General features: G+C 37.8%; 1 protein-coding gene across 2 annotated transcripts in view; it reads right to left on the bottom strand.

The window, feature by feature from the left end:
* Positions 1-27,875, bottom strand: part of LOC137030813 (collagen alpha-1(XXV) chain-like) — a 222,707-nt gene that overhangs the window by 28,797 nt on the left and 166,035 nt on the right. For both annotated transcript variants that reach the window (XM_067401245.1, XM_067401246.1), the window contains exon 3: positions 19,756-19,800. In XM_067401245.1, coding sequence (XP_067257346.1) covers positions 19,756-19,800 — 45 coding nt within the window. The remainder of the gene's footprint in view (positions 1-19,755; positions 19,801-27,875) is intronic.

Genomic DNA, 27,875 nt, shown 5'->3' with positions numbered 1-27,875 from the left:
GTGTGACATCGTCACCCCTTATATTCACTGATAACAAGGAACCCCCTCTCTTCCTGCTCTTCCTCCTCTTCTTCTTTTTTTACTGATGAATGCTGACGTCAAGATGATGCTTTAAGAAGCTAGAAGCTTCTAAGGAACCCCAAGCTTGTGCCAGGCCTCGGCCTAGACCTTCCATTCACCAAAGATCCTCTGAATCCAGCCGGTTCTCTTTCGTCAAGAAAATATCAGCAAAGATTCAACAGGAGCCTCCACAAATTGCATCAGGACAGTTTTAATTCAACTTGGAGAGACATGCAAGTATCAAACTTAGTCTCATTATCGGATACATTGAGTATCCTTACCCCTTTTAAAGAAGGGCCTGTTAAAACTAAACTGATGGTTTGCTCAAGGCTGTTGATCTGCTGAATGTCCAACAATGCTGTAACTTCTTGCTTCCTGTACTCTGCTTTCTCTCTCTCTCTTGGTAAACTGTATGCATGTATGTGTGTGAATGTTAGAGTAGTTTAAGTGTTTAGTCTAGTTAATAAAGTCTTGTTCATGCCACACGTAAGGTTGTCCGTGTTTTGCGCTCATGTACGGGAGTCCCTATTCATGTCGGTCCTGACTACAGGCTTTTAGTAGAATAAGATTGTTATTTCCCATAACCTGGAAATGAACATTTCTTAGTTAATAAACAATTAACACTGTGTGTTCATTGAACAACAGGTTAATTGATTGTAATATTAATTTTATTACATTAAGTTAATTTTATTAACTGATTAAAATATTAATAATTAATTATAACTAGTTATGATTAATTATTCCTATTTATTTTTGAGCTAATTTGCTACAAATGGTGGAGAATGCGGGCATGAATAAACAAAGGTTATGAGCTTAAACCACTGTCAACTTAAAAGTGTGCATTTGATAATTCCAGTCAGAATATGTCAGACGATGCACATTTTGGTCACTAATTGCTGGCTTGTTAGATGCTGATAAAGTGATGGCCTGAATTGACATCTCTACTGTAACTGAAAGAGTCTACTCTTGACACATTTTAGCATATGTTCAAATGGTATCAGTGTAAAGTTAATCTGATTTTAGCGAAGAAATCCTAATCTCAGTATTAGAGCGTAAGCCTGTGTTGACGAAGGAATCTCAGCTCAGCGGCATGTAAACTGTACCAGAATTGATTATTCTGCTTTTGTTGGAGAAATACCAATTGCAGTATTGCTTAACCTGTTTCTGATGAATGAATCTCAGTACAGTGTTATATAAATGTAGATTTGGGTAATGCTCCCCTGTTATAGTTAAGATTGATGTCATTCATCTAAACTTTGCCTGCACCTACAAGCATAGCTACCTTTTGACCAAAACTGTGTTTCACTCGCTGAAAGGAATATCAGTATTCATGCACAAGACGGACTTAACTATATATGCTTAAACAAGCTTTGACTTACAGCAAACTGTGTAATTACCCTTTAAACAAGTACAAGACGTTGTTTAAAGTAGAGAGAAGAGTTTACATGAGTAAAATTTGCAAATGCCAAAACATATTTGCAGTTTACTGAATGTAATATCAAGTTTTTGAAAATCTGAAAGTATAAGCGTCACATTGTAACTCTATACGTAACTTGTTTGAAATGAGCAGACAGTCTCAATAAACTGTTTGAATTGCCCTGATGTGCATTGGTTCCCATGACAACGACTTGTCACAGGAAGTGCTAACTCATCACCCTGTGATGCCATATTGTAAACAAACCAGGCTAGGTGGCTAAGCTAACCTCACCTAGCAGCCCTGCACCTCAGGCTAAGCTAACTAATAGCTTCTACAGTTAGTGGTTAGCATTATTTATGTGAAGCCTTTAACTATAGCTTGTGTGTATGCAGTGTGAACTGATCTAAAACAATTTCCCTTAACCACATTCCTGGTTTTCTGATTTCTCTCTTTCCTTACCTTTAATTCTTCTCAGCTAATTTCACCTGCACTTAGGTGCAGTTCTCCCTGAACACTGTTCAGCTAAATCTGCAGTTACTAGGGTAATTAAATCTAAATTTAATTACATGTAAACTGTTTAGCTAAAGAAGAATTCTAGGATTTATTGAGATTTTTCAATAGCACGTTGACTAAACTTCTGGGAGGGACACACACATGGTGTGGTCCTGAACACGCTGCAGCTGTGACCAACTATAGAGTGATTTCCAAAGCTAATCTAATTGTTAATCACTAGTGCTATTGACTATTCCCAATACCAGGTCATTCCGCTGTTTTAATCACTTCTTTAAATATTTTATTGATTTTAATTATAATAGCAGTCAGCTATTTGTTTTTACTAGTATTATTTCTTTCATCTATGTGATTTATTTACATATTCCTGTTTAGTCTTGTGTGGTTTAATTTCCCAATATAACCACAAGCAACTAGACATACTCTCCTTCTTGATTTTGTTTATTTACAACAGTTGCTTCAATTTTATGAGCCAGTTACAAAGGAATCTGAATGATTGCTATGGCATAATTTTGAGCACCACTAATAAGCACAATCTAATAGGAAAGCTCTCCTCTTCCTCTCTCTTTCTCTTTTCCATTTGTTCAGAGGTCAAGCCTGTTGTGAGCCATCAGTAAGAAATACTAAGAAATAATTTGACCACAAGAACCATCTTAAGTCATTTATTAAACCTAGCTGTATTTTATACACCTGGCTGCTCACTGTGCCTTTAGCCCTAAATTCTGTTTGATCTTGCAGTAGTCTCTTGCCCTTACTCTCACCACAAGCGTGCCTAAATGTTGCAGATGCTCAGCCTAACTGCCCAGATGGCAGACCGAAAGGACTGGCTATGTGTCGTGAGGAACACCCTCCTAACCAGTGCTGCTGATCAATTACAGCACCAGAGCCAAAAGCAACTGGACAAAGATGGAAGAGAAGTAAAGGCAGACGACTCAAACCAGAGGTGTGATCACAATGATCTGACTGAAGTCAACTTCTTCCTGGCCCACATCCTCGCTGTTTTGAAACAGGAGGTGAACAACCTCAAACTCCAGATCACAGAGACTCACAAGGAGCTGATGCATGCTAAAAGCCACATAGACCAGCTAGAGATGGAGGCTTGGGACAGACGCAAGGACCCTGACAAAATAGAGACACAGAAGAAAAGAGAACTGAGACTCTCTTACCTGCAGCAAATAGAACCATTGCAGGAGAAACGTCTCACTTCACCGCATGGAGTCAGCAGAAGAACCTCCCCCAGCCAAGCACAGAGGTACAGAGGGGGAGGCCAAAGCCTTCTGCTTGACACCTTATCAGCCATTTTCCTGAAATCCTCTGCAGCTGCAGAAGGAGAAGGATTAATTCAGACAGACCCAGGTACCAGACCTACCACAGGGAGAAGCCAGGGATGGGAGCATCCTCTCCCTGCAGACACAGCAGGATCTCCAACAGCAGGCAGCCCAAGGACGACTGGACACGCCTGCATCGGACCTGCAGGAGCTTCTAACGCTAGTAAGATAGCTCCTTGAACAGTTCTTACCTGAGGAGTACTCAGCAGTACAAGCTTCTGACCACTCACACAACACCAGCTCAGAGACCTGAGCTTGTCTACTGTCTACATCAACCGCAATGGAACGACCACCACTCCAGGAGACACATACAACCAGAGCCCATCACAGCCTTCCAGCCTTGTGTGCCAGTGGTGTGTCTGATCTTTCTACACCTTCAACGTCGCCCGCTGTTGTCCATAGAAAGAACAACAACGACCGAAAGGGGGGATGTAACGTCTGGACCAATCAGCCACACAATTATTCATTGTATTTAATGAATTACCCATAAACTCACTCTCACTATCAAAGTTCTCCGAACTCATCCCCCTAAACTGTAACCAGCATCCCAATGTTGCTAGCACACAGGCCAACCTAGGTGTCCTGTTACAGTTATATGGTACTTTTATGATCCAGAAGAATTCTGGAGAGACTAGTGACTCATTCTTCCTGAGAAGGACAAATAAACTCTCTTAATCCTATGTATTCTCTATATAACCACTTGGGAAATGTATAAACATGTATCCAAGTTTCCCATCTCATGACTTTCCTTTTATAGGCTTTATTCTATGTATTAATTCTCTCTTTTGAACTATTTTGGTATTAATGTTCCATAGTTGCAAATGTATAGTTAACTGAGATCACATTGGCAGCATGCTTGGTATCTACGGACTCCAACTTTCATTTCCTATTTGGTAATTTATGTTACATGTTACTAACTCTGTGACACATTAGTATTATAAGAATCTAGAAGGTTATTCTCTCATTCATCCAATCCAGTGTCTTATGCTAATATCTTGCTACAGAACAAAGACTCGTAAAACTTCCCTCTGAAAGGGGAACTCCTTATTGGCTCAGACACCTCAAGAGGGTGTGACATCGTCACCCCTTATATTCACTGATAACAAGGAACCCCCTCTCTTCCTGCTCTTCCTCCTCTTCTTCTTTTTTTACTGATGAATGCTGACGTCAAGATGATGCTTTAAGAAGCTAGAAGCTTCTAAGGAACCCCAAGCTTGTGCCAGGCCTCGGCCTAGACCTTCCATTCACCAAAGATCCTCTGAATCCAGCCGGTTCTCTTTCGTCAAGAAAATATCAGCAAAGATTCAACAGGAGCCTCCACAAATTGCATCAGGACAGTTTTAATTCAACTTGGAGAGACATGCAAGTATCAAACTTAGTCTCATTATCGGATACATTGAGTATCCTTACCCCTTTTAAAGAAGGGCCTGTTAAAACTAAACTGATGGTTTGCTCAAGGCTGTTGATCTGCTGAATGTCCAACAATGCTGTAACTTCTTGCTTCCTGTACTCTGCTTTCTCTCTCTCTCTTGGTAAACTGTATGCATGTATGTGTGTGAATGTTAGAGTAGTTTAAGTGTTTAGTCTAGTTAATAAAGTCTTGTTCATGCCACACGTAAGGTTGTCCGTGTTTTGCGCTCATGTACGGGAGTCCCTATTCATGTCGGTCCTGACTACAGGCTTTTAGTAGAATAAGATTGTTATTTCCCATAACCTGGAAATGAACATTTCTTAGTTAATAAACAATTAACACTGTGTGTTCATTGAACAACAGGTTAATTGATTGTAATATTAATTTTATTACATTAAGTTAATTTTATTAACTGATTAAAATATTAATAATTAATTATAACTAGTTATGATTAATTATTCCTATTTATTTTTGAGCTAATTTGCTACAATTTTATTATTATTAATATCATATTATGTCTATATTGTTTTGTATGGTGGACGTTTTAGATGGGTTTATCTCAATTAAAGCAGTAAAATGACCGTGATCTCAACTGGTGGAAAATGACGCATAGCCCAGCCAGCCACTGCTGAGACGCGAGTATAACGCGTTCTCTAATCACTTTCGCTGCATGAAAATACATAATTTTATCATTATTAATATCATATTATGACTCTATTCTTTTGTATGATTGACGTTTTAGATGGGTTTATCTCAATTAAAGCTGTCAAATGACCGTGATCTCAACTGGTGGAAAATTACGCATAGCCCAGCCAGCCACTGCTGAGACGCGAGTATAACGCGCTCTCTAATCAGTTTCGCTGCATGAAAATACATAATTTTATTATTATTAATATGATATTATGACTATATTGTTTTGTATGGTGGACGTTTTAGATGGGTTTATCTCAATTAAAGCAGTAAAATGACCGTGATCTCAACTGGTGGAAAATGACGCATAGCCCAGGCAGCCACTGCTGAGACGCGAGTATAACGCGCTCTCTAATCACTTTCGCTGCATTGAAATACATAATTTTATCGTTATTAATATCATATTATGACTCTATTCTTTTATATGGTGGACGTTTTAGATGGGTTTATCTAAATTAAAGCAGTAAAATGACCGTGATCTCAACTGGTGGAAAATGACGCATAGCCCAGCCAGCCACTGCTGAGACGCGAGTATAATGCGCTCTCTAATCACTTTCGCTGCATTGAAATACATAATTTTATCATTATTAATATCATATTATGACTCTATTCTTTTGTATGGTGGACGTTTTAGATGGGTTTCATCTCAATTAAAGCAGTCAAATGACCGTGATCTCAACTGGTGGAAAATGTCAAATATAACACAGCATGCTTTCGGGGAACATATTATGATTGATTTTCAAAAAATTGAGCTATAAAAGCCTGATGTATAAATATGATGCTCAACAACAAAAACATGCACATACTTTTGAGTATCACAGTTCATACACACATGCACTGGGACTCATGATTTTTATTTATACTGTACAAACTGTACATCCTCCCATATATATATAATTAATGAGAAATGGACAAATAAATGTTACCCAAACGCCTGTTGTTTACATTAACATTAAAAAATGTAAACATGTATTTTATTATTTTTAACATTAAAAAAAGAGTCATGAATAATTAGATAAATCAAAGTTGCTGCATTCCACAAAATTTTTATCTTACACTTACTTACAAGCTAACACTCAACAACAACTTTTTAAACATGCAAGTCCCTTCCAAATATTGTAAATATGTGAAACATATTTGTGAAACAAGCAGATTTACAGGTGGTCATGTTGCTTATGCTGCCCGTGACCTTAAAAGAACTGAACAAAGTCAATGTATCTAAATATTTACATCAAACACACCTTTTTAAAATGAAATCAAGAAATGAGACCTAAACTTCCCCACAGCCGCTAAAATGATTGTATCCAGATTTAGGATTAATGTTGAGAAAGGGTCGTATTATTAGAATAATTCACGTTTTAATTGCCATTTTTATGCTATATATTATTGCATAACTCGTGTTATTACAAAACATAAAATCGTCACAACTATTAACAGTATGCATACAAATTAAAATGATTTCTTTGGAATGACAGGCAACAGTGGCTGGATGGTTGAGCGTCCAGCAAAGCATATAGCAACCAGTTGAGATCACGGTCATTTTACTGCTTTAATTGAGATCAACCCATCTAAAACGTCAATCATACAAAACAATATAGTCATAATATGATATTAATAATGATAAAATTATGTATTTTCATGCAGCAAAAGTGATTAGAGAACGCGTTATACTCGCGTCTCAGCAGTGGCTGACTGGGCTATGCGTCATTTTCCACCAGTTGAGATCACGGTCATTTTACTGCTTTAATTGAGATGAACCCATCTAAAACGTCCACCATACAAAAGAATAGAGTCATAATATGATATTAATAATAATAAAACTATGTATTTTCATGCAGCGAGAGTGATTAGAGAGCGCGTTATACTCGCGTCTCAGCAGTGGCTGGCTGGGCTATGCGTCATTTTCCACCAGTTGAGATCACGGTCATTTTACTGCTTTAATTGAGATAAACCCATCTAAAACGTGAATTATACAAAAGAATAGAGTCATAAGATTATATTAATAATAATACAATTATGTATTTCCATGCAACGATAGAAATAAGGAACGCGTTACACTCTGCCAGCCACCGCTGACAGACCTGCCAGAATCAAGACTGGCAGCTGCCACCAGCACCACTGGCAGGTCACGTGACCTGCCAGAATCAGACTGGCAGCTGCCACCAGGTCATGTGACCTGTCAGTGGCTGCTGCCGCCAGCCAGTTGAAGATTGAACCCCCACTCGTTAAATGAGCAGAAATTAACCGTGTGTAACTATTAGGTTTTTAAATTGCTCTATTACTGCATAATTGTGTGCGTTGTATGTTCATATTTAACAGCTAACATTAAGTACGAGTAGATTATTACAATGAAGTGCATTATTCTATGATCTTTAAATGTTTATGTGAGAATAATATGTTTAAAAGGTAATATTTTAGCTGTCAGACACATGTAGTGGAGAAATAAAAGTGGATGACTGTTAACTACACTGTGTTTTACAGACATGCCTAAACCAGGATTAGGCCTTAGTTCAATATTAATATTTATGTAGCTTTTATAAACGTATACTAGAAAAAAAAAACATTAACGTTACTTGTGTGCATCTTGAGACAGAACAATGGCTTAGACATGATTTAAGATATATTAGTAAGTTTCTTTCAGTTAAAACAGCTCAAACATGCATTTTAGTCTAGGGCTAGCTTAAGCCTTGTCTGTGAAACCAGTGGCGTTTAAAAATATCATAGCCCTAGTTGTAACTTTAGATTCTACATTTTGTTTTCCCCTTTTTCCCACAGAGACAGTCCACCCTAGAAAAACCAACGAGGACTCAAAATCAGTCCAGTCCAAAACTTCTGAGCAAAAGAAAATGCAGGCCAAGCTTTTTAAGAATAAGGAAGTTGTTCTTGCGGAGGTGGATATTTAACTTCATATCTTGTTAAGTATAATTATTATTATTTATTAATAATAGTAGTAATAGTATAGAAAATATGTGATGCAAAGCTAAATTGTATCATGCCCCCTAAACACTTTTTGTTAAAGCAATCTTCTATTTATTCACGATACTTTAATATTGATTCATGTTTGCCTTTCCTCACAGCTTGAAATTCACCGGGCTCAGGAATTTGTGTTGTGGTCATGCAAACAGCCTCACTGCTATGGCATGGATGCTTCTTCTTGGAGTATTTTGACACTTTTGCTAAAGCGCAATCCCAGAGGTATGTAATTGGTCATAGTGTGTGCATGTGTCTGTACAATTATTATTATTTTTTGGTAATTATGTAGATTGAACTTGAAACTGTCCTATTATAGTTATTCTGGCATATTTACAGATATATGTACACACATTTACATTAAAATATGATTTATAAATAATTTGAGTTGTACTATTTAAATTATCACCATTTTACTAAAGCAGGTTGTCCAAGAATTAAGTTGAGAAATGTAATTTATGGTTGAGTAGTTAGATAGGAGTGGAGTGAGTTCTGATTTTGTTCTAAACTGTTATGTTGCTCTTTCTTAGGTGGCAAGTCTAAAAAAAGCAAGCCCTGGGGAAACAAAGGAGGCCTTGGACAGAACAAAAATTGATGCAATAATGAGTATGTATATTATTTTTTTAATTGGGCTAATTTTTTTAAAACTGATGACACTTAGGCCCAATCCCATTTCTACCCCTACCCCTTCATTTTGCACGTTCACATGAAGGGGTAGGGGTGTCTCGATTCTCTTTTGGCTGGAGTGGTAGAGGTAAGGGAAAGGGCCAGATAGCCCTTCAAACAAAGATCTTTCAGGATCACACTTTGAACAAAGGGGTATGAGAAATTTCCCTGCATACACAAACTACCGTTTCATGCTATTGATATTTCCACACAGTATCGATTACTTGTGTGTTACCTGGCTGGCAGTTTCTCCGTAGCTTGCTAAACGTGCTATTTGAATGATATGAACACATCTCGTATTGGCTGTAAACTCTTGCATTACCAAGGCAACAAATAACTCATTTGTATTACATTGCAAAGAGCTCCGTTATTGCAGCGCCGCAGTAGAAAACGAAACCATATCCGTACCGGCTGACTCGGCACGAAATGCAATGGTTAAACAAACAGCTTGGCCCGATGGAAAAGCTGCTTTACCAGTCTTGGGAAACTCGAAGGGTCATACAACGCAAAACAATGTTGTGAGTGAGTAATCTGTTAAATGTCGCCTGATTTCTGTTGATATGCGCACTTCATTGCTGTTCATACTGGTTAAATGTTACAGGACACTAATAAAATAATCTATGATGACGTGTAGTAGTGGTTTCCCCTACACATTGCCACTCTGTTTCAAGGGGAAGGGCGAAGGGGTATAAAATAGAATTGGGATTACACCTGGTTCTGAAAAGTGCCTAAATTTATCTACCTAACGAAGTATGCTGTGTTCATTTAATATGCTTTAGGGAATTATAATTTGGATGTCCTTAGATAAATGTTGTAAAACTAAAAGACATTTCTTTGTCTTTTTTACAGATGCAGTGATCCAGAGATCTCCTGGAACCACCAGGGGCCAACTAAGGGTCGCTATTAATCAAAAGGTCACTGAGCTGCGGACATCAAAAAAGACTCTAAAACTTAAAAAATGAACAGCATGCATCATATACCTTGGACCTGTACCATGAAGGTAGTTGAACAAACTCAGTGTTATAGGATTAGTAACTTGTGAAGTTAGTTTGTATAGTTGATAATAGTGATAGAGACTCAAACATGTACGGTTATATCATATTTAAAGTTTATTTACAGCTTATTTATATTACATATGATCTGTATATATTAATATTCATTGGAACTAAATGCTTAATAATAACTGTTAAACTAAAATTTTAACTAAAATCGCTTGTTTAATGAATAGGTGGATTTTCCTGTTCTGGGCTTGTTTTGTTGAGTATTCATTAGTTTTCTAATTTTGCACTTTTTTTTCTTTTTTATAATTTAATTTTTTAATAAAGATTTAATGTTTTAACTCTTTTACTGTAATCTATTTTTCCTAACTGCACCGTTTAACATTTAAGGCCATGTGCATTGTAAGCATTATTCTAAACATATGTGTAATTTGTATATTGAACATTTATACAAAGAAATATGTCATGCACATTGATATTTATATATGTGACATATATGTATATAAGACTGTTTTATACATACATTTACATATATATTTATATGGGCTAGTTTTATATGTCAATATATGAAATTGTTCCATTTTCGAATAGGTTTCATATATGTTTTCACCATATATGTGGATATATTTAATATATGTAAATGTCATAGATGTACATATATTACATTTCCGTATGGGAGTATCTGTGAAGATTTCCAGTCAGGATTTAGACCATACCATAGTACTGAGACTGCTCTCATTAGAGTTACTAATGACTTGCTCTTATCATCAGATCGTGGTTGTATCTCTCTATTAGTGTTACTGGATCTTAGTGCTGCATTTGACACTATCGATCACAATATTCTTCTAAACAGACTCGAAAACTATGTTGGCATTAGTGGAATTGCATTGGCATGGTTCAAATCATACTTATCTGACCATTATCAGTTTGTAGTAGTAAACGATGAGATGTCATATCGATCACAAGTTCAATATGGAGTACCGCAAGGCTCAGTACTAGGACCGTTGCTTTTTACTCTGTACATGCTATCGTTGGGAGATATCATTAGGAAGCATGGCGTTAGTTTTCATTGTTACGCTGATGATACTCAGCTCTATATTTCTTCACGCCCTGACGAAAATCAACAATTCGCTAAATTAACAGAATGTATAGCTGATATAAAAAACTGGATGACCAGTAATTTCCTACTACTAAATTCAGGAAAAACAGAGATTCTAATTTTTGGACCGAAAATTTCTTCACGCAATAATCTATAAATACTGTCTAACACTTGATGGCTGCTCTGTTAAGTCTTCGTCGTCAGTTAGGAACCTGGGTGTGCTCTTTGATACCAATCTTTCATTTGAAGGCCATGTTACTAGCATCTGTAAAACTGCATTCTTCCATCTTAAAAATATATCTAAACTACGACATATGCTCTCAATGAAGAATGCAGAACAGTTAGTTCTGACCTCATGACCTCAAGGCTAGATTACTGTAACGCTCTACTGGGTGGTTGTTCCACTTGATAAATAAACTACAGCTCGTACAAAATGCAGCAGCTAGAGTTCTTACTAGAACTAGGAAGTATGACCATATTAGCCCAGTTCTATCGTCACTGCATTGGCTTCCTGTTAAACATTGTATAGATTTTAAAATCTTGCACTAAATGGTTTAGCTCCCCAGTAACTATGTGAGCTCTTAATACATTATAGTCCTTCACGTTTATTGCGATCTCAGAATTCAGGCCAGCTGATAATACCTAGTATATCAAAATCAACTGCAGGTGGTAGATCCTTCTCCTATTTGGCACCTAAACTCTGGAATAATCTTCCTAGCATTGTTCGGGATGCAGACACACTCTGTCAGTTTAAATCTAGACTAAAAACACATCTCTTTAACCTGGCATACACATAACACATTATCAATTTATATTATTAGGCTGCATAAATTAGGTCAGCCGGAACCGGGAACACTTCCTATAACACCAGATGTACTCGTTACATCAGAAAAAGAATGGCATCTACGCTAATATTAGTCTTTCTGTTTATCCCGAGGTTTACATCATCAACACGACCACAACGCAGCCCTGAAGTATCAGCAGAGATCGAGTCAACTAGATCATCCACTGTGAAGACATCATCAACACCACAGCCAGTGCCACAGTTCCTCAACAAACTGTCCATACCGGCGCGATGAATATGACCCTCCACTGGACACGACCACAATGCAGCCCTGAAGTATCAGCAGAGATCGAGTCAACTGGATCATCCATTGTGAAGGCCCCATCGACATGACAGCCAGTAGCACAGTTCCTCAACAGACTGTCCTACCGGCGTGATGAATACGATCCTCAACTGGATGGAACTGAAATAAATACTTTGATTGTTGCAATCCTATCAGACTTATGATAGCAACCTGATTGTAACAAAGCACTGTTCGCCAGAGGAGAACTGGCCCCCCGACTAAGCCTGGTTTCTCCCAAGTTTTTTTTTCTTCTCCATTTTAACACCTATTTGCCACTTGTTTGCCACCTGATGTCACCTGATGGAGTTTGGGTTCCTTGCCGTTGTCGCCTTTGGCTTGCTTAGTTGAGGACACTTGACATTTGATATTCAATAGTATTCTTGACATTTATTCAACAGTGCTTCTGATCTGCCTGCATTGATACTATTATTTAAGAGCTGCTGTGCAGCCAAATTATGTACCAGTTATCAATGTAAAGCTGCTTTGACACAATCTGCATTGTAAGAAGCGCTATATAAATAAAGGTGACTTGACTTGACAAAGACGAACTGCTGCATGCTCAAATTTCCCGCGGAAATTTGCGTTAAAGAAGACGACTCAATGAGACAAGATTGAATTCCTAAAAACCAAGGGAATTTGTTTTGGTTGTCTAAAGACAGGACATTTGAGTAAAGAATGTGACAATTGCTTGATTTGTGACATTTGTGGAGAAATGCATCCAACTATCTGGCACATATATCGTAAAGAGGTAATGGTGGAAGAGCCAGAGGAAAAGGGCAAAAAAGTGTCTGTTCAGACTTATGGTCATACAGGGGCCAGGAATGAGAGGAGTCTAATGCCCATCATACCAGTTCAAGTAAAGGTTAAATGTGACAAAGTAATGCAAACATATGCTTTTCTGGACCCAGGAAGCTCAGCTATTTTTTGTTCAGAACATTTAATGAAAGAGCTGAATTTGAGTGGTAAGAGGGTCAAGATTCTTCTTCGTACCATGGGTCAGGAACAGTCTGTGTCCTGCAATATTATTGATGGACTGAATAAGTGGTATAAACGCCAACCATTTCTGCTGTTTACACACAGCAAAAGATGCCTGTTGGCTTAGACAACATCATTACTAAAGAAGAAAACTCTAAATGGCCATATCTAGACAAGGTGAAAATTCCAAGCATTAAGGCAAATGTTGATTTGTTGACTGGAGCCAATGCATCCCAAGTAATAGAGCCTTGGGAAGTAATCAACAGCTATGGTAATGGACCATATGCTGTTAGAACCCTATTGGGATGGGTGGTTAATGGGACTTTGGAAGGAAATGGTGACCACAAGAATGAAGCTGGGCATTCTGTTGTTACTGTTAACAGAATTTCTGTTACTAAATTGGAGGAAGAGAAATGTAGTGTGCCTAGTGAAAAGTGTTTAATGGGTGCCATGTTGATATGTCTCTTTTAATTGAAACCCAAATTCAAGATGTACAGGAAGATCACCTGTTTGCAAAAGAAACCATTCAAGAACCAGTTGTAGAATATATGTTCCTAATTCTGAGTATCTGAATTTTGGTGTAGGCTAGTCCACTGGTAGTGTACAGTACATATGAATTTACATCAAATCTACACTACTCTTTCCCACTACTGCCTGATTTTTATTATTTTTTTGCTATCCATGTTTTCACTGTTATACAGTAGGGGACATAATCTCTGGATCAAAACACAGGTGAAGAAGAAGCAGAAACAAGTGATAGAAGATTGCTTACACAAATGTAAAATAACATGGTCATCAAAAATTAAGCATATAAGTTCAAATCTTTACCAAATGAAATGTTGACCCAGGAAGAGTTAATGACTATGAAGCTTTGGGGGTGTTGATGGACTCAGTGTTATCCATCTGTGTTTTTATCATTGCTCTGAATCCGATCCAGACATAGTCTTTGACAAAAATGTGATTTTCTCAGATGTTTTTTTTTTTTTCAAAATGTCGCTTTTTTTTATGAAACTTAGCCACATTCAAGTGTTGATAAAAATAAAAGTATACATGAAGCTACAATAAATGTTTTTAAAACTGAAAGAGTTAAAGTACAGTTAAAGGTATATTTTAAGTATAAAAAATAAATAGGAACATAATAGTATACTTACCTGTATAGTTTACTATTTATATATTAAAAAATACACTTGAAATTTACTTAGGTATACTTAATGAAAGGAACTTTAAGTATACATATTTTTTGTAAGGGTAAATAAATAGATGTTACCATCTGCGCTGGCCCTGTCCACTGGTATATATGCCTTGATGTTTTTGTTTTTAGATTGTAATGTTGTTACAATGTTAGAATGTAAAGGGGTTTTAACCTTTTTCTTAAAATTGTAAGGCCTGCCCAAACAGCCCAATCGATGGTTTTCAATAGGGCAGTGGAGGTTTCTTGTGTGTTCAGCCTTTTCAGTTTGGCAAGGAAGTTTAATTCCAATTAAAATATTATCTATATAACATTTTATTATGACCTCAAATTTAGAATGCCAATTTATTATTGATAATTTATATAATAATTTATCTAGACATATGATTATTCTATTTAACTCTTACTCTTATTGCAATCGTTCATTAGGAATCTGTTACATAGAGAGCCTCACAACGGCCATTTAACGTGGGTCTTAACAATGCCGCCCATGCTTGCTATTGTTAAAAGGTACCCATGTAGCCCCCTATAGTTAAAAAGATAACTATGTAACAACTTGAATAAAGCTGAGACAGTAACCAGAGGTTATGGCTAAAGCAATTTAACAATCCCGCCCATGCTTACAATTGTTAAAAGGTACCCATGTAGCCACCTATAAGCGATTGTAGGGGGCTATATGGGTACCTTTTAACAATGGACAGCATTGTTAAATTGCTTTAGCCATAACCTCTGACTAATGATTGGACTGGCAAATTTTTGACTTTGAGACCCGCGTTAAACGGTTGTCGCGAGGCTCTCTATGTAACATACAGTAGATTCCTAATGAACGAGTACAATAAGAGTTAAATAGAATAATCAGATGTCTAGATAAATTATTCTATAAATGATAAATAATAAATTGGCATTCTAACCTAAATTCAAGGCCATAATAAAATGGAGTCAGATTATAGTTTAATTGGGTAGCACTTTATTTTACAGTACATGTCCTTTCCTGGTGCATATGTAGTAATTATGTTGTACATACAGGTAAAAGAGTGGTAACACAAGGTTACCCCCCCCCCCAACCTAAGTAATGTATTAACTAGATGGCATATTCACTATTACATTCATAGTAAGTAAAAAAAAAAATATGACTATGATATGGAAATATGACTGTAAAATAAAGTGCATCCTTGTACATAATCATTACATAGGAATTACCCGCTCTTACCAGGTGTAACTTACACATTAACTAACTGGCATATTCACTAGTACATTAATAATAAGTACATGGAAATAGGACTGTAAAATAAAGTGCATCCTTGTACTTGATCATTACATATGAATTACCAGCTCTTACCAGTGGCCAGTGGCATAAACTGCTTAGACTAGTCTTAAGTATTTTAGAAAAAGTATTTTCTACTTTTGACCAAGATATATGTTGTAGATCACCATTTGGCCCAAAAATACAGATATGTTTTTGTTTTTTGTGTAACGTAGGAAGTCCACTGGAAGCGAGCATAAGTAGAACCCAAGTGCAGTTTTTAATACCACATGACTATAACCAACCAATGAGAACATGACACATGGACTAAGGGAGAACATGAGGAGCAAGGGAAACATGACACAAACAAGCAACATGAAACAAACTACAAAATAAAAGACATGAAATCAAAGACATGAACACAAAACCAAAACACCCGTGACAGATCCCCCCCCCTAAGGGCGGCTCCTGATGCCCAACAAAACCAAAACAGACAGTCCAGGAGGGTGGAGCAGATGCAGTCTTGGGGAGGGATGGTGGGCCAGGCCCGTGTAGGGGAATAGGAGGACCTGGGCATGGCAGAGGTGGGCCTGAACCGTAGGGCATGGGAAAACCTGGGCGTGGCAGAGGCGGGCCTGGACCATGGAGCGTGGGAGGACCTGGGCCGTGGAGGGTGGGAGGACCTGGGCCTTGGAGCGTTGGAGGACCTGGACCGCGGAGCGTGGGAGGACCTGGGCCATGAAGTGTGGGAGGACCTGGGCCGTGGAGCGTGGAAGAACCTGGGCCATGGGGCGTGGGAGGACCTGGGCCGTTGAGCGTGGGAGGACCTGAGCCTTGGAGCGTGGGAGGACCTGGGCCGTTGAGCGTGGGAGGACCTGAGCCTTGGAGCGTGGGGTCCTGGCGCACTGGAGGACCAGGGCCATGGTTAGGTGGTGTACTAAGCTCCGCAACTGCAGGAGCTTGGTACTTGTAACCCCCCAAAAAAATACTTGGGGAAAACTAAGGTAGGTTTTATGAGAGGGGGCTCTGGTGTGGCAGGTGTGGCGGCCATGGCGTGGCGAGGCTCTGGTGTGGCAGCCATGGCATGGCGAGGCTCAGGCGTGGCATGACGAGGCTCAGGCGTGGCAGCCATGGCATGGCGAGGCTCAGCCATCTCAGGGCAAGACACTGGCATGGCGGCCATCTCAGGGCGAGACACTGGCGTGGCGGGCCTGAGCACGAAGCGGTCGGCGGGCTTGGGTGAGTGGCGACCATCTCAGGATGAGACACTGGCGTGGCGACCATCTCGGGGCGAGACACTGGCGTGGCGACAATCTTGGGGCGAGACACTGGTGTGGTGGCCATCTTGGGGCGAGACACTGGCATGGCGGCCATCTCTGGGCGAGACACTGGCATGGCGGCCATCTCGGGGCGAGACACTGGCATGGCGGCCATCTCGGGGCGAGACACTGGAGTGGCGGCCACCTCGGGGTGAGACACTGGCATGGCGGCCATCTTGGGGTGAGACTGTTGAGTGATGGCCATCTTGTAAACGGGTCCTGGTGTGGCAAGCATGGAGAGAGCAGGCCTTGGCATGGCAGGCAAGGCAAGGCGGGAGCAGGTCCTGGCGTGGCAAGCATGGCGGGAACAAGCCCTGGCTTGGCAGGCATGGCGGGAACAAGCCCTGGAGTGGCAGGCATGGCAGGAACAAGCCCTGGAGCGGCAGGCATGGCGGGAACAAGCCCTGGTGTTGCAGGCATGGCGGAAGCAGATCCTGGCAAGGCAGGCATTGTGTGAGCAGGCCCTGACATGGCAGGCATGGCAGGAGCAGGCACTGGTGTGGCAGGCATAGCGGGAGCAGGTACTGGCATGGCAGGCATGACATGAACAGAAACTGACCTGGCTGGCATGGAGTGAACTGGACTTGGCGTGGCGACGTGAATAACTCCTGACATGAAGGACGGGATGTGGAGACTCTCTGGTGTGGTGGATGCTGTTGGATTGTGAGGCTCCTCATCCACAACTCCTACAGTAAATGAGGATCCACTCAACAGAAGGGCATGGTCTATGTATTGTTCTAAGGACCAGTGAATCTTTCCGCCAGGAAGCCATGAACGTACAGGTTCATTCAGTCCATGTCGAAAAATGTCTTTAAGCGCCACATCATTGAAGGCCACATGACAGCATATGTCACAAAAATCTTTAACATAATCCTCAATGGATTGTTTATCTAGAGGAAGGCTCAAGAGGCGAACTGCTGGGTTCATGGTTTGGTCATGTATTCTGTAACGTAGGAAGTCCACTGGAGGCGAGCGTAGGTAGAACCCAAGTGCAGTTTTTAATAACATAAATCCAAGATACAAACAGGAATAGGAACATAAACAAAGACGTGGCTTGACATGACTTGACTTGACTAATAATAATCCATACGCTCACCAACAACGGGTTACAATAAACAATACATGACAAAGGAACATGGGGAAGACAATGGCTATAAATACAAGAACTGATGGAACACATGACTAGGACAACCAATGGGGAAGTGACACAAGGAACAAGAGAACCAATGACAGAATAAACTCAGAAAACCACATGACTATAACCAACCAATGAGTACATGACACATGGACTAAGGGAGAACATGAGGAGCAAGGGAAACATGACACAAACAAGCAACATTAAACAAACTACAAAATAAAAGACATGAAATCAAAAACATGAGCACAAAACCCAAACACCCGTGACATTTTGTTTTCCCTAGCCCTACTAAGAACTATGAGGGTCTGTTTAACAAATCAGTTCAGATGGATTATTTGTTTAAGTAAGAGGAAAAGTCCACACTTATTTAGTCTTTATGTGAGGATCAAGTGATTTGTTTTGGCTTGACTTCTGGCCACATCATGGTGGTGTATGTGTGGTCATAGACAAGTTTGGTTACGTTTTGGCTTATATCAATATTGGCTCATCAGACAAAGCTTTCTAATCCCAGCCATACAACTTGCTGTTTCTTCAAAAACCATGAGGCTATTGTTCCTACATAATAGAAGCATTGCCCAATTTTCTCTTTATACTGGCCCTGGTAGACCACTAGGCATCTAATGTGTCACACTTACAGATTCAAACACATATTTTTACAAGAGATATTTACATGAGAAAATCAAATAGGCAGCTAGTGTAATTTACTTTTATATGCTTTTCCATTTAATGTGATCCTGGATCTATTTCACACTGCATGCATTTGTGGTGCCACTTACACTTCCAGAGAGTGGTTGGGCCCATTTAAACAGCATTTGTGTGGCTGCCCCGTGTCTGCACCTCTAACTAACGGAACCAGTGGTAACAGCTAATTTAATAAACCAAACCCTTTGGAATGTCAGTCAGTGGACACAGAATCCAATGCTGGCATGCAGCTATACTGAAAGACTCCTATACTGAAGCACTTGGAAAATATGGTGAAGGGGAACATTTACTAACCATCCCACAGACTATGGCCCACAACTAATTTTTTTTTTATAATTTAACATTTTAAAAGTTTGGCCACTGAGTGAGACAACCAGTGTAACACAAACAGAGTATATATATATATATATATATATATATATATATATATATATATATATATATATATATATATATATATATATATATATATATATATATTTCATGTCTGTTCTCTGCACAGAAATTATGTTTTCTGCGCAGCCATGGCTTCAGAAGTGCGCGGCTGCGCATGTGTGCAGCTTAGAGGGAACATTGATACACACATACACACATTAGGGCTGATTTTCACGCGCATTTCATCAGTAAAGCCGGTTCCCTGATTACCGTTAAATCGCCATCACCTGCTTTCAAATGGAGAGGCATTTAATAGATAGAGCCGTTCACTGACAAGCCACGCAATATCGCGTTCATTATCGAAGGCAATTCATCTGCGATAATGAACGCAATATTAGGCGGCTTGTCAGTGATCTACGGCTCCATTTGAAAGCAGGTGATGGCGATTAAGCGGTAATCAGGGAACCGGCTTTACTGACGAAATGCGCATGAAAATCACATGCGATATATCGCCCAGCCCTAACACACATACACTCACCGGGGTCTCCATTGCGTCCTCTTCTTCCCCTTTTGCCTGGTGGACCTAGAGCAGGTGAGAAAACATATTATTTAAATGTTAATATCATCAACATTGAATGAGAAATTTAAATCGTACAATGCACTGCATGCACAATTGCACATAATTAAGGATTTTCCAATTAATGCTTTTAAAGGTGCAGTAAGCGATTTCTGAGAAACACTGTTGATATTTGTAATCAACACCCAAACAAACATACCCCTCCCTTTATTTCTCCTCCCCAAAATAATAAACTCGCTATGCAACACAGGAAATGATTAACAGCTGCCGTATCAGACTTGTCTGGCTATCACCAGACCAAGCTCAATTTAAAATTGAACATTGGTCTGGGGAGTCTGCTATGTATTTTCTACTGCACAAGAGGCATGATCAACGAGCATTATTCACGCAATTGGATAGTCCTTCATCCAATCAGATCAACGATCCGGGTGACGTACTTTGCAGAGCGACGCGAAAACTCCAGACAGGTTTAGTTTGTATTGGTTTGTAGCATTGATCAGCGGTTTGCAGAAGCAGCAATGGCATCGAGCGATTTTTGCAGGTTGTGCAAAAAAAAACATGGAAGTTAGTGGTATTTACACCCACTCAAGCGATTTGTTTGCTAAACAAAAGAAGTCATTCAGCATCGTCAAGAGGTTAAAAGGAATTGGATTGACGGTCGTGTGAGAGACGGGTAGATCAGATAGTTTGCGATTGGTGTGTAACAATCATATCGCACTTGGAACACGATCTGCTTGCCGTTGCTTCTTTATCGTCATCATGTTATACCCGCCAATAGCGAGCAAAGTGGATAAGCCAGTCTGTGATTGGTTCCCGCAAAAGTGTAACAGAAGCATTAGAAATGAATATACGGGTTTCCAGACTGAGTTGCCGGGCGAAATCAATTCGACGGCAGATCAGGCTGGGTTTACCCAGTCTAGTATCAGACAGCTCACTCAAGAATGGATGAATCAGCTGTGATTCAACAACAACAACAGCATACAACAGCATATACTGGTTCTGTCAAAGTCAAGTTCCCTTTATTTATATATACACAATACAGATTGTTTAAAAGCAGCTTTACAGTGAAAATAGAAATATTAGGCATTTCAGATGATTTTTGGCTAAAGTCAGTTCAGTTTCATTGTAAATATCTTCAATTATTAAAGTAGTTAATTTCATCTATATATATATATATATATATATATATATATATATATATATATATATATATATATATATATATATATATATATATATATATATATATATATATATATATATATATATATATATATATATATATATATATATATATAATATTATATATATATATATATATATATATATATATATATATATATATATATATAATATATATATATATATATATATATATATATATATATATATATATATATATATATATATATATATATATATATATATATATATATATATATATATATATATATATATATATATATATATATATATATATATATATATATATATATATAATATTATATATATATATATATATATATATATATATATATATATATATATATATATATATATATATATATATATATATATATATATATATATATATATATATATATATATATATATATATATATATATATATATATATATATATATATATATATATATATATATATATATATATATATATATATATATATATATATATATATATATATATATATATATATATATATATATATATATATATATATATATATATATATATATATATATATATATATATATATATATATATATATATATATATATATATATATATATATATATATATATATATATATATATATATATATATATATATATATATATATATATATATATATATATATATTATATTATATATATATATATATATAATATATATATATATATAATAATATATATATATATAATAATATATATATATAATAATATATATATTATATATAATAATATATATATATATATATATATATATATATATATATATATATATATATATATATATATATATAATAATAATAAATATATATATAAAGGTCCGGAGTTCAAAATAAGGATGCTAATGTCAAGGCTTCTGAACGCCACTACAAACATCAGAAGAGACTGTTTTCTAAAACTCATTTCAAACGCAAGCATTTGAATGGTGAGTACTTGCCCAGAGAATGGTTGCTCTACTCACCATCCACCGGTTGTGTGTTTTGTTTTGCTTGCCGCCTTTTTGGCGAGGGTGACGGTCAATCCCTTTTTGAGTCTGGCTATAATGACTGGAAACATGCTACCAGACGCATTGCCGAGCACGAGAATAGTGACAGTCATAGAAAGGCTATGTTTAATTACATCAACAGAGCAGCAGCTGACGGAGTTATAGATTCTCAACTTAAAAAGCAGTTCGAGTCCCAATGCAATTATTGGAGTGAAGTTTTGCAAAGAGTGGTTGCAGTTGTAAAATTTCTGTCAGAGCGGGGATTGGCTTTCCGAGGCTCCAGTGAAATATTTGGTCGAACTGACAATGGGAATTACATGGGAATCCTGGAACAGATCAGTGAATTCGACCCATTCTTTAAATCACACATACAGTTATATGGCAACGCTGGGGTAGGAACCCCCTCATATCTCTCATCAAAAACATGTGACAAATTTATCGAGCTAATGAGCAATTGGGGGTCTTTCTGAAATCATTGCTGAAGTGAAAGTGACAAAGTACTATTCCATTTGCATCGATTGAACTCCCGCCATGACGGACATTGATCAGCTTACATTTATTATAAGGTATGTTTCACCCGAGGGCCTCGTAGAAGAGCGATTCTTAAAATTTCTCCCTATATCTAGCCACACAGGGAAGGCACTCTGTGATGCAGTGCTCACAGTTTTACATGAGATGGACATAGATATTAGTAACTGCCGTGGACAGTGCTATGATAATGCCGCAAACATGGCAGGAGTGTACAACGTGCTGCAAGCTCACATCAAAGACATTAATCCACTAGTAGAATGGGTGCCGTGCGTCGCGCACACGCTTAATCTGGCTGGAGTTAATAGCGTGAACTGCTGCACAGAGACCGCCGATTTTTTTAACTTCATTCAGACTTTGTTCAACTTCTGCTCGAAATCCACAGCTAGATGGAAGGTGGTAACTGCAGGATTGCAGCCTAATGAAAACCACCGCATTGAGACCCTAAAATCTCTCTCTGACACCAGGTGGGCTGCGCATGCACAGGCCACCAAGGCACTGTGCAGAAATTATGCCAATATTCAAGAGTCACTGATGAACATTGCAGAAGACAGCAAACAGAACCCGACAACACAAAATGATGCTTGGTCACTGCATAAAAAAATGAACAGACTTGAGACTGCTTTTCTTTGCACTATGTGGAATTATGTTCTCCAACGCTTTCATGGGACAAGTGTTGCACTTCAAGCTGTAGACCAGGACCTGTGCAATGCTGTTGATTTGGTGAGGTCACTGCGGGAATATATTGTTGGTTTGAGAGATGAATTTGATTTGTTTGAAGACCAAGCAAAAGCGATGTCTCCCACCGTTTCAGAAACATACAAACAAGACACACAAAGACAAAGAAAACGCAAGACTCACGTGGGTGAGTCTGCAACACCTGAGGTTCACTTATCAGGAAGAGAACGGTTCTCATCTGGTGTGTTTCTAGTTGTGATGGATAGGCTGTTGGCTGAACTTGATCGCCGTTTTCAGTCCTATAAGGACCTCAACAGCACTTTTGGTTTCCTGAACAACATATCTACCCTCTCTGCAGAACATCTTCATAAAAAAGCAGCAGATCTACAGAAGAGATACCACACTGACCTGGAAAATGAATTTTGCGAAGAAATCATCCAGTTCAAAGAATTCATCTGCCATGATGAGCCATCATCTGCTAGGGAACTTCTTTTGTGCATTAAAAAAAGAAAACTACAGACCATCTTCCCAAACGTGGATGTTGCTCTCAGACTTTACCTGACATTACCAGTCACAAATGCAAGTGGGGAGCGCAGTTTCTCCAAACTGAAACTAGTAAAAAATAGACTAAGATCCACAATTGTCCAGCAGAAATTAAATAATCTCACTCTGATGTCAATTGAGAGTGACCTTCTACGTAAGGTGGATTTTACTGATTTGATCAAAGACTTTGCTGCAAAGAAATCCAGAAGATGCCACTTCTAAATAGTACTATGTTAATATCTTTAAAATGAGATGACATACATGAAGTCATAACCTGATTACCTTTCTCTCTCTTTCTCTACCTTGCCTGTTGTTGTTTTAAATGACCAGCCTCTGGATTCTGTTGTTGATGTCTTGCTTTCTTAAGATATGATAGTGTACTATTTTTATTTTATTTTATTGACTGTACATTTCTAATGTGTGTGCATAGTTTAGATTTTTCACTACAACACTTACGTACTGCACGCACACACACACACAATTTATCTTGCACTTTGTTAAATTAGTTATTTTGCTATATTCTTGCAATTTAAGGCACTTCCTATATTAAAATTGCTATCTTATATTAGCCTACCACTAAATTTGAACAAAGTTAGGCATGTTCTATGAAGTTCTATTTATGTATTTTTGCTAGAGTACTAAATTACATCTAATGATCTTTAAAATGCCATGGTAGTGAGAAAATGCTTATTTAATTTTGTTATATATTATTCTCTAAGATTGTAATTTATGTGATGTAGTAGTAGACATACTGTAGGTCAAAGTCAGCCTAACACTGCCTATATGTATACTGGAGATGTATATAATCTATACAATATGTCAGTACTTACCAATAATTTTTTTTTAAAGATTTATACACTCATAGATTTAGCTATTTATATGTTATACAAATGATTTGTAATGATTGCAACCTTACAAGGTATTTGTTTGTTTTTCAATATGTTTTCCAGGTAAATAAGTGTTTTATTCTCATTCTGACCAAGATATTTGTGCATTGCAATAAACACCATGATCACTTTGAACTTTTTTAATCATTATTTATTTATTAGAAAAACTTTTTTAATCATTGATCATATAAATAAATTATAACGGTCTTTTTTTTAGGGCTGCACGATATATCGCATGAGATTGTCACGCGCATTTCGTCAGTAAAGCCGGTTCCCTGATTACCGTTAAATCTCCATCACCTGCTTTCAAATGGAGCGGCATTTAATAGACAGAGCCGTAGATCACTGAAAAGCCACGCAATATCGCGTTCATTATCGAAGGCGATTCATCTGCGATATGAACGCGATATTGCGTGGCTTTTCATTGAACTACGGCTCTGTCTATTAAATGCCGCTGCATTTGAAAGCAGGTGATGGAGATTTAGCGGTAATCAGGGAACCGGCTTTATTGATGAATTGCGCGTGACAATCTCATGCGATATACCGTGCAGCCCTACTTTTTTTTTTAAACATGTAACTCTGTATACTTTACTAGTCACCTTTTGAAAGTAGCTTTGCACTTCAAATAACGATTGGATCGATTATATTGTTACGCCACCAGATGGCGACAAATGACTTAAAAAACATTTGTCATTGAATCGTTCATTCAGGAGATTCGTTCAAAATGCTGATTCATCTATGAAACAAGTGTATTTGATTGAGGAATTGAATCATTCATTCAAACCCAAGTTTTTTTAATAAATGATTCAGATTAATTAAACATTTTTATAGACTTCAGCAATAAACATAAATTATGTTATTTTGTTTAGTTGTTTGTTCAGAATCGTGATCTCTATTTTTATTCTCAGTTTATCCAGAATTGTGTAGCTCTAATACATAGCTTGTGTATGTATCATTTTGTTCTATTTAAAGTAATGTATAGAAGGTAGGGCCCGGAAGTGACTCAAGCCCAGGGGCCCCCACCACCCTAAGTCCTGCCCTGTATGTATATATATATATATATATATATATATATATATATATATATATATATATATATATAGCTGCAAGCAGTTATGATGGGCCAAAACCCAGTGGCACCGCCACCCCCGGTGGCTTCAGGGCAGCTGTGCACGGTGGGCAATGGGCATTTAAAACAGTTAAAGGGATCCCTTGGTGTTAAGACTTGTATGGCTTAAAGGTGCCCTAGAACTTTTTTTTTAAAGATGTAATATAAGTCTAAGGTGTCCCCTGAATGTGTCTGTGAAGTTTCAGCTCAAAATACCCCATAGATTTTTTTTTTAATTCGTTTTTTTAACTGCCAATTTTGGGGCATAATTAGAAATGAGCCGATTCAGGGTGTGTGGCCCTTTAAATCTCCATGCCCCAAGAGCTTGCACTTGCCTTAAACAACATAAAAAAAAGTTCAAACAGCTAATATAACCCTCAAAATGTATCTTTACAAAGTGTTCGTCATGCAGCATGTCTAATCGTGTAAGTACAGTGTTTATTTTGATGTTTACATTGATTCTGAATGAGTTTGAGGCTAATGCTACACTGTTTGAGAGATTTATAAAGAATGAAGTTGTGTTTGTGCATTATACAGACTGCAAGTGTTTAAAAATGAAAATAGCGACGGCTCTAGTCTCTGTGAATACAGTAAGAAACGATGGTAACTTTAACCACATTTAACAGTACATTAGCAACATGCAAACATTTAGAAAGACAATTTACAAATATCACTAAAAATATCATGTTATCATGGATCATGTCAGTTATTATTGCTCTATCTGCCATTTTTTGCTATTGTTTGCTTGCTTACCTAGTCTGTTGATTCATCTGTGCACATCCAGATGTTCTGCCCTTGTCTAATGCCTTTCATCCAGACGTTAATACTGGCTGCCCTTGTGTAATGCCTCAATCATGGGCTGGCATATACAAATATTGGGGGCGTACACCCCGACTGTTACAGTCGGTATTATGTTGAGATTCGCCTGTTCTTCTGAGGTCTTTTAAACAAATGAGATTTATATAAGAAGGAGGAAACAATGGAGTTTGAGACTCACTGTATGTCTTTTCCATGTACTGAACTCTTGTTATTTTTTAATTTTTGAATCTAGGGCACCTTTAATATAACATAAATGATGTCTCTTACTGAAATATGTAGTAGAAAAGCCATGAAAGATTTACGTTATTTAAAAAAATCCATAACATATTTAAACAATGGGCGGCGCCATTTTGTTCGAGTTCTATGTCAATGATGTCAAATGGTTGCTCTCGGTGAGCTACTTATATTACTCTATGGCTGTTTTTAACCGCAACACACCTCGGAATATAATATACGATGCCACATTGTGCAGCTTTTGGTTGTAATTTTCAGTCGATGAGCCACAAGAGAAGCGATGTAAATCTTTACTGCTTTACTAGTGATAAGAAGAGGAGAAAAGAATGGGAAGTTGTGAAGAATATGGACGAATAAAACTTCCTAAAGATCCGCGTTTTTGTTCTCTTCACAAGCCCTGGTGCCTTTGAGGCTTTTAGTAGACCACAGCTGAAAAAACTTTCAGTTGGCGATGGATATAAGCCTATGCTTTAACCAAATGCCGCGCCTGTCGTGGAGACTGGAGCCCGATCACACGAAAATGCGTATCAATAGTTCGAGTGTGTAATTTCGTAGAATATATATGTCAAAATGAGTTTTGCCGTTGCTTATGGTATGCAGTTTTTCGCGTGCATATGATACGCACTTTATGGCGTATTATACGTACGAAACCTCCACTCCCCCACCCCCATCCTAACCAAGAGCGTGTCATATACACGCCATAAAGTGCGTATCAAATGCACGCGAAAAACTGCGTACCAAAAGCACGCCAAAACTCATTTTGGCGTATATATTCTTCGAGATTACAAACTCGTACTATTGATACGCATTCTCATGTGATCGTGTTGGGAGACTGATGAAGGTGAGCCTATAACACATCTGGATTGAGACAGACATTCAGGTAATCAGACGATTTTAACACACCATACAACAGTAGTTTTAATAGCCACAGAATCATTGCACGTCTTCGATGTTTTCATCCCCACTAATTTTGCACTCTGGCTCAAATTGAAAAGGCTGATCGGGATTTATGTCGGGCATGTGTTACTAGATTACCGTTGCACCAAAT

Source organism: Chanodichthys erythropterus, chromosome 11 (genome assembly GCF_024489055.1).
Source record: "Chanodichthys erythropterus isolate Z2021 chromosome 11, ASM2448905v1, whole genome shotgun sequence".
Classification (NCBI taxonomy): Eukaryota; Metazoa; Chordata; class Actinopteri; order Cypriniformes; family Xenocyprididae; genus Chanodichthys; species Chanodichthys erythropterus.
The sequence above is the reverse complement of the archived record's forward strand: the minus strand, read 5'-3'. Positions and strand labels throughout refer to the sequence as shown.